Here is a 9,239-nt window from a genome sequence, read left to right on the forward strand (position 1 = left end):
TTATTAAGCATTTTTTGAATTTAATTTCAAAAATATTCTAATCTAATTAAAATTAAAAAAAATTAAAATATGAGAAAAAATTCTACCACTTCTAGTCTTGAGATTTTTGTACTCGAAAAAAATCTAGAATTATTGACCAAATAATAGGTCTAGTATTGGATGTAGCTTTTTCTCCAGAAAAAAATACCAAATATTTTTATAGCGCTCTGTTAGTAAATAGTCGAGACATTGTTGGTAAAAAAATTAAGAGAAAAAATACTAAATGGCATTTGACAATTATCTCGAAGACAATGAGGTCCTCAATAAAAAAAACTCTTTACGGCCCTTGATATTTATTTTTATGAGACTAATTAGCTTTGTCAATATTTTTTAGGGGCTAATAAGTCTCTTAAAAATAAGGATCAGGGACCGAAAATAGTATTTTTTTTTTTTGTTTGGAGACCTCGTAGTCCTTCGAAGAAATTATTAGGGATCGAGTTGGGTATTCACTCAAAAATTAACGTGACTTGTGAAGTACATAAATTATTAGGCAATAATCGAGTTAGAGCTTAATTTACCTAATTATGGTACCAGCGCAAATATGATTTTCACTAGACGAACGTAACACTTTAGCTAGTACACAAAAGTGCATACTATAAATCTTTTGTTATCGATAACTGTGTCCATCGCACGATAAATATGAAGAAATAATTCATTATCCCGACAATAATGACCGAAACTAGCATTTGCAGTTACATGTAGTAGCAATTAAGTAATTCCCTTTGATTTCACCAGTTTTTGTCTACGATTTAAAAATTGCTGGACCAGATAGCAATAACTATTTCATCTGAAAAAAATTATCTTTTTCTTAACAATGCCTTTGTTATTTGATTCAATAGTGTTCCATTAGATAAGAATATATTTGATAAACTTTGATAACTTTGGGATAGAATATTAGAATGAAAAAATTCATTAAATAATAAACTATTAGCTCTAAGTCATCTCTCTGGCAATGAATCGTCAATTCAAAATGCTTTTCTTGCGTATTTTGATAAAGCAGTGTTTATATATAAATATCGAAAGATTTGTTGAAAAAGTAAAAAATCACTTTGACATCTTTTCATTTGCAAAAAATTCTCAATGTGAAAATATAGAATCTGATACTCAACTAATATTAACAACTTTTTATATAGGTGGACACGTGCGAGTTCTGTTTAATGAAAAAATTAATATTCAATCAAGTTTTGGTTTATCCTCACGCGTACACGTTATGATTATCTTATTTTTTTTAATATCTTATATAGCCTTTTACGTAACTATTAAAAGTAATGACATTCTACATAATGTTAGAATTTCATCAAAAACTTTTTATTAGTTCAAAATAATCAATACGTAGAATTAGAGCAAGTGATTGTTGATATTCGCAGAGGAACATACACTTTAAATTTGAAAGAAAAACATCAAAAATATATTTATTCTAACTCACAAGAAAAAATACATTAAAGTACTGATGTACATCATGCATATGAATTTAATGGGTTTAACATATATATCCTACCAAAGACAAATTATTTATGGATATTATCGAAAGATCGTGTAAGTGGAGTGACTAGGTGTAATACATTTTACACCATTTAATTATATGCATTTTTTTTATGATCATTTACGCGTTAAATATAAAAGATAGTTATTTTTACTAATACGACATTCCATAAAATATATTTTACACTGATCGTACATTAAAATTAAATTCACATTTTTAATCTTAAAGATCTCACTAAAATTTTTCACTCTTTATGATTTATCTCTTTCTTAATTATGTTGTGCACGTCTATACTCAAATATAGTTTAAATTCAAGTTCAAGTTGGCTCAACCCAATGAAAATCATCTACACATTGTGTGTTTTTTTTAATTTATGTTGTTAGTTGTTACTATACTTCTTTTATTTCTCATTCTCATCCTCCTCTTTTAGGTAGTTATTATAACATCTTTTATTTTATTTTTTTTCTTTGTTTGAGCTGTTTCTTCTCTTTTTTTTTTTTTTACTCTTGTTAAGATGACGAAACAAGAAGTAAAATAAAAAGAAAAAAAAAATGAAAAAAGAAGAAGAAGAAGATGATAATGATGATGATAATGATAATGATGAAGAGGAGAAAAGAAAGTTTTGAATTGTATAAAATTTACACAATTTTTTTTAATTTTGATATCGAAATTTTTTAATCCTAACACAAATTCTTGTTAAAAGAGTGAAACAAGGAGGAGGAGGAGGAGGAGGAGGAGGAGGAGGAGGAGGAGGTTTTGAATTATACAAAATTTATTAGAAAAATATCTCCTAAAATTTTTAACTATGACACAGGAAGTTTATTAATTTTTACATAGAAATTTTTTAACTGTGACACATAAATTTTTTAATCGTGTTATTTTTAATTAAATGATGTACTTTTCTTATTATTGAACTAGTTGAGTAGTATTGAGCTCATATATAAGAAGTATAGCTGTATCTGTGTCACTTGCAACAAATTGATATATTTTTTAGTTCTAAAACATATTTAAATATATTTTGTTAGCCGAATGAGTTTATATTTTAAACTTGTGATTCTTTAAAGATTTCTTATGTCATTTACTAAAAATTGCTGTGTTATTTTTAATTAAATAATATATTTTTATTATCACTAAATTGATTGTGTGGCATTGAACTAATGTATAAAAATTTTAACCATTAATGTCTCATTTGTAGTAATTTGATATGTCTTTTAAATTTAAAACACATTTGAATATATTTTGTTGGCTAAGTGAGTCGGTTTTAGATTTGTAATTCTTTAAAGATTTCTTGTGTTATTCACAAAAAATTTATGTATCATTCATAAATTTTGTTTTTGTATTATTTACAATAAAATGATGTCTTTTTGTTATTATTAAACTAATTGTGTAATATTTAACTAAAAAAAATAAAAAAGAAGATAATAGTAATGATAATGTTAATAAAAGAAAAGGAAAAAAAAATAAATAAATAAAGAAAAAGGTGAAGGAAAAAGTAATGATAATAGTAAGCAAGACAATAACAAAGAAAAATAAAGAAGAAAAAAAATAAAGAAAAAAAAAACATCAGCAAAAATAATGCACATACGAATAAAAAAAAGTACACAAAGTGACTTAACTAGATTTGATTAAAAATTTGTTTAGTTATTTAGCTATTTTATTTTTAACATAATTAAATATATATTTTATATTGAATTATAAAAAAATTAAATTCACATTTTTAATTTTAAAGATCTCAATAAAATTTTTAAATTTTTAATTTTTTTTAATTATGCTGTGAGTGTTTATACTCAAATAGAGTTCAAATTCAATTTTTAAAAAATTTTTAAAATTTGATTTTTTAATGTAAAGACTATACTATTTTCGGTTGAATAAAATAAAATAAAACAAATTCTATATTGCTATTCCTAATTATTGATTTAAAGATAAAACTCACTTTAATTAAAATGTTAAAATAGTATTGAAAAGTTTATCCGAAAATTAAGAACTATAAATAAATTTTTTAAAAATTAAAAAATAAGATAAAAATAATACAAAATTTAAATATCATTTTAAAATTCATGTTTTCTTTTTAGTTTTTAATGTTAGTGAATATATACAAATTGAACTTTTTTCACTTTTCTATGTCAAACTTTTCAAGAGAGATAAATTTACTTATAGTGAATATAGAATTTATTCAATTTTTTTTTCTGATAAAATCATTTTTAAATATCGAGTAGTCAGTTACCATTTTGTCCCGATATTTATGGTAAAGGAAGAAACTAGGAGATTCCTCTTAAAACAATGAAACAAGGCGAAATGTAAAACTGGGAATATTTATTTATTTAATTATTTTAAATTAAATAATTACTTTTGAGTTTTGAAAAAGAAGAGGGCGATGAGCTGATGACGCACTTGTTTATAATTTTATACTCTCTTCTCAACTGTCTCGCCGTGTTCATCTCGCGTGCATAGCATAGCAGTCAGAAAAGAAAAAAAAAAATAAAAAAAATAAAAAAACAAAACACAGAAAAAATTTAAAAAAGAAAGAGAAGACCAAACCAAACCCATCCCCCACACTCACACACAGCATTAGAGAAGAAGAAATTTCCAAAACCCCTTTTCAGTTTTATTGACCCCTTCATCTTCCCTCATTCAAGAACCTAACCCCTCTTTTCAATTTTTCCTTTTCTCTCTTTCTTTCCATATCATTATTATTCTGCCAACCAAACACACCCTTATTATTATTTTTTTTTATTATAATTATTATTATTCTGCGATCGTTTCACCCTTTCTCCTCTTTCGATCTCGAAACAACTCAGATCTTCCCGATTCCGATTCCCGTTTCCAAAACGCAAAAACGCACTGCCGTTTTCTATTCTCTTTATTCTTCACCTGCTTTGGGTTCGTCGTTTCGTCCACCGCAGTGTCGGTTTTGCGTGGTCGGAGGAAAGTGAGAGAGGATTGATTCTGTGTGTGCGCGTGTATAATAAGAGCCATGCTGTTTGCTTTAAGAGTGTGGTTATGAGGTAATATGGAAGTTGTCGTTTCACTCTTAAGACCAAAACTACACCACAAACTGCAGCAAGAACATGTCGTTTTACATTGGTCGCGAGGCTTCAAAGGTTAGTTTCTTTTCTCTCTCTCTTTTTTTTTTTTTTAAAAAACCTCTCTCTCTCTCTGTATTTTTTTGCTGGTCAATGCTTGATTACTTTGGGTTTTTGAGTGTAGCTATGGAAGAGAATTTGTGCAGAAACGATTACAGAAATCAACCTTCTTCTCGAGAATTGGAAGTACCTACTCGCTGGTCTTGTTTGTCAGGTTCGATTCTTCTTTCTCTTTTTTTTTTTTCTTTTTCTTTTTTTTCTTTAAAATTGTATTGAAGTTTTTTTTTTTAACTATACTTGAGCTCTAGTAGAAATTCTTCGTCTTCTTCTTGCTGATGTTGTTAACTGTCTAAAACTTTCTTTTTGGTCAACGATTTTGTGTCACGTATCAGAGAGTTTGAAACTTTGAAGTTGAGTTCTTGGTTAATACTATATTTGGCGACTTGTGTGTAAATTTGTTTTTCACAATATCATATAGTATTGTTGAATTAAAGTTGTGATTTGAATGGTACGGATATGTTACCACATATAGAGTTCTATTATGAACTTGAGTTTATATATATGTAAACATAATGTCGGTGTTTTAACTTTTAATGTGGGATTCATGGAACCACTAGCTTTTTTGCAGCATCTTTTGGCAAACTTTGCAATGCTGGAAATTTGGCATTTGATGATGTATGCTTTGGATTTGGATCAATTAATTCTCAGCTGCAACTGACTGGTTCCAATTAGTTATTCCTTCTGAATCTGAATTACAAATATACTCCCAATTTTATGTGGAACCATGATGATAAAATATTTCATTTCCTTTGCAGCAAGTTGTTAATAACAAATATTTTATTAAGGACTTTTTCTGTGTGACGAACAAATTTTGTGATGTATATATTTGTGTTTTCTATGTATGCATAAGGTGTACAGTACACAGTACATTTGATTTACTTGCTTATTTGGCATATTTAATTTTTCATGCAATGTTTTATGTTTAAATTTAAACTGTTTCCCTACAGTACATACATGGCTTGGCTGCCCGTGGAGTTCATTATTTACATAGGCCTGGCCCTACTCTACAAGATATTGGATTCATGATTCTTCCTGTGCGTAATTTTCATTCCCTTCCTTTTCTTTCTAACCCCGAAATATCTAACACAAGGTTATTAAACTCTCGAGTTAGCTCAGTTAGGTCCCTGAGGAAGTTTACGATTTTATGACTTGAGCTTATTCAAGTTTACTTGAGCTTGTGTAAGTTCCACGAGTTCAGGCGAAGGCTTGAGTTTGATTACCATGATATTTACATAGTATTTGAGGAACTTCTAATTTATGTATTTGAGGAACTTCTAATTTATATAATCTTGGTGCTTTAACAGGAGCTTGGACAAGACAAAGCTTATATTAGTGAAACTCTGTTTACCTTTATCTTTGTATCCTTTGTCTTGGTAAGAATTCCCACCATCTTTACATCAAACTCATTGCTTCAGCTTTTCTACATGATTATTATCTTCTGACTGTATTCTGTTAGAATTTAACTTTTCAACACCCAGATTATTTTAGTGATTGGAAGGTGTCTCTTTTGAAAGAGATTACGTTTTATATAACTTTGGCTTCACATTAATGAAGACAGAATTCTATACATTAATTGAGCTTTCCATTTTAGTTTTTGCTGTGGCAATCAATGAAATAAGGCTTGGTGTCTGTGCCATCCTATTGGTGAGGCTGCCATTTGTCGTATATTTTTTTCATTGTGACTTTGTGATGTTCGAAAACATTAACAGGAACTCGTTAAGGGACTTCCTTTCAGTAAAATTGGGAATTGGGATACTTATTAGTACTAACTATTGAGAATGATATCTATGAAAACACAAGAAATCAAATAAACCTCTTATGGTGGTTGAAATTTTAAACCTCTCATTTAGAGGCCGAGTTTTGAATTTTCTGAAACATTACGTGTTCTTGCAATAGGCTTAGCTTGAAGTTTCAGTTAGTCATATAGTACATCATCCTTCCTAATTTAGTGGCTCATCTTCTTTTTTAATTTCTTACCTTTTGATAAGGCCCTTTTATGTGGAGTACTTTGGTGATATATTCTTTGTTATATGCTTTTGCAGTGGACATTTCATCCTTTCATATTGAAGAGCAGAAAGATCTACACAGTCCTAATATGGTGCAGAGTTCTAGCATTCTTAGTTGTAAGTATCGACCCTTCTTGTCATGCTAGTTAAATTATTGTTAATCTTTTTAGTATCCTTATAGAATAGATGGGTTCTTAGGGGTGATAGATCATTGGACAAGAGTTAGTTGACAACAGATAATGCTAGGTTTAATCAACATGTTTGATATTGATTATTAACTCATGTCATTAAGTAGCCTTGCTTCCTTTCCCCTCATGTATGGTCAGCCAGAGTATATTTGCTTCCATTTAAATGTTTTAGAGCGAGTCAAGAATAGATGAACATGCCAGTTTCCCGCTTACATTCTGCTCATGTTTATTTGTTTAATGCAGGCTTCTCAACTTCTTCGCATAGTCACATTTTATTCTACGCAGCTTCCTGGTCCAAACTACCATTGCCGTGAGGTATAATTGTTTAAGAATATGTGCATGTAAAAATTTCATATATCTGAGGTAGTCTTCATGCATGCTAATAATTTGCACAATGTATCACGCAGGGTTCTAAACTTGCCACATTGCCTCGTCCAGATAGTGTTCTTGAAGTCCTCTTGATTAATTGTTAGTATGCGTGATTGTATTGGAGTTGTTGAGCTTTGTTGGCTTCTTCATAGTTTTGTACTAAATTGAATTTAACGTGCAGTTCCGCGTGGTGTGTTATATGGATGTGGGGATTTGATATTTTCATCACACATGATCTTCACTCTTGTATTCGTTCGTACGTATCAGAAATACGGCATTCGAAGGTAAAAATGGCTGTCTTTTCTGAAGAACTAAATTTGTCTAGATTTCATTGCAGTAACTTTTCCTTGGATGCTTTGTTGATTTCATAAAATGCCATAACTGTGACATATTCTTGTCATGCTTACGGTTCTTATTTCTTGTGGTTATTGATGAAACACTAGGTCCATAAAGCAGGTAGCATGGTTACTTGCTATTGTTCAGAGTCTTTTGATAGTAGCATCTCGCAAACATTACACAGTCGACGTAGTCGTTGCATGGTAGGGAAGCATTTTCTGCTTTTGTGATTGGAAAACCATGTTATATGTCACCTTCAATTTAATCTTTATGGTCTCTGACTGCAGGTACACTGTTAATTTGGTGGTATTTTTCGTTGACAAGAAACTGGCAGGTTAGCACATTTGTAGTTTGTACAATTACAAATAATACACACTGCTTTCGTCCACTCAACCCGCCTTTTGCCGTTGTACTGACTTAGTTTTTCCGCAGAATTGCCAGACCGGTCTATCGTGGCTGCAACCTTACTACCATTGAGCACGAAAGACAAAGATGGCAGGACCAAAGAGGAGAATCACAAGCTTTTGAATGGGAATTCTGGAGATCCTGCAGATAGGGTATGATGAAAATCTGTGTCCTTTCTCTTGTTCCTCTGGTGTGTAATGTCATTTTCATTGATCTTGACATAACAATAACATGTTTATTTTGCACTTGCTCAGAGGCAAAGAACTCAAGTAAATGGCAAGATCATGGAAGATGTCAACACAATACACCATCCTGACTCTGCAATGAATGGTGCATAGATAGATTAAATATAGAGGGGCCACTACTGTGTACAAATTGAAATAGGGTCCACTGCAAGAATTGCTGTTGGAAAGCTACTACTACAACAATCCTTCAATTTGAAGATTTAGTTGCCTGAACTGAAACATTCACCTCTTAATTCAAATCAGTATAATCCGATTTGTATTAAGTCAAAATATTTGAATATGGGGTTCTGCTTTTCAACATTCTGCACCCCTGATCTGGTTGTCATGGTTAAATTATCTATAGCATCAGCATGTGCCATAGGAAAAAAAAAATTATTTCCAATCCTTCTCACCACCATCATTGATACCATGTGCATATATTTTTCTACCCTAGTCTATTTTATTTTATTTGAATTTTAATCCCTTGAATTCACGTGGTGTCCTAATAATGAAAATAAAAATGGTAAAGCACACATTTTGTTTTAAAAGTTTTGCAATTTTTTTCAAAAATATTCTTAACATTTAATTTTATTCAATTTTGTCTTTAATGTATTTTATTTATTCAATTTTGTCTTTAATATTTTTGATTTATTTCAAAATTATCTCTAAACGTTTTTAATTTTGTCTTTAACATTGTAGATGAAGGTAACACTTAGGGATAATTTTAATATAAACTAAAAATGTTAGGGACAAAATTAAGTACAGTTAAACGTTAGAGATATTTTAAAAAAAATTATAAATATTAAGAACAAAAAATATACTTTATTCAAATAAAAAAGATTATGTACTAACTATAAAGGCCTATAATGTAAACGAGTAACTTCAATCCATAGACCAATCGTGCCTAGTTAAAGGCAAATACAACCCTTTTGATTGTGCATGTGAAAAAGGGGAAAAGATTTCACTGAGCCCTAATATGATTAGGTTGGTGGTTAACAAAAACAAAAGAGAGCATGATGACTTTATTATTGTATTATTACTTGAAA

General features: G+C 29.8%; 1 protein-coding gene across 1 annotated transcript; it reads left to right on the plus strand.

Moving 5' to 3' along the window:
• The first annotated feature begins 3,889 nt into the window (after positions 1-3,889).
• Positions 3,890-8,596, plus strand: LOC107625649 (phosphatidylinositol:ceramide inositolphosphotransferase 1). The gene is made up of 12 exons (XM_088503672.1): positions 3,890-4,623; positions 4,730-4,819; positions 5,613-5,699; positions 5,970-6,038; positions 6,708-6,788; positions 7,103-7,174; positions 7,267-7,327; positions 7,410-7,512; positions 7,672-7,767; positions 7,852-7,898; positions 7,997-8,121; positions 8,224-8,596. The coding sequence occupies exons 1-12, from the start codon at positions 4,591-4,593 to the stop codon at positions 8,305-8,307; spliced, it is 948 nt and encodes a 315-aa protein (XP_088359798.1). The 5' UTR covers positions 3,890-4,590; the 3' UTR covers positions 8,308-8,596.
• The last annotated feature ends 643 nt before the right edge of the window (positions 8,597-9,239 follow it).

The sequence above is a fragment of the Arachis ipaensis genome, chromosome B2 (genome assembly GCF_059453495.1).
Source record: "Arachis ipaensis isolate K30076 ecotype BB chromosome B2, ASM5945349v1, whole genome shotgun sequence".
Classification (NCBI taxonomy): domain Eukaryota; kingdom Viridiplantae; phylum Streptophyta; class Magnoliopsida; order Fabales; family Fabaceae; genus Arachis; species Arachis ipaensis.

Coding starts and splice junctions, on each gene's coding strand:
- LOC107625649 (XM_088503672.1), top strand. CDS start 4,591: ATGTCGTTTTACATTGGTCGCGAGGCTTCAAAG. Junction 6,039..6,707: donor TCTTTGTATCCTTTGTCTTG/GTAAGAATTCCC, acceptor ATGCTTTTGCAG/TGGACATTTCATCCTTTCAT. Junction 7,899..7,996: donor CGTTGACAAGAAACTGGCAG/GTTAGCACATTT, acceptor GTTTTTCCGCAG/AATTGCCAGACCGGTCTATC.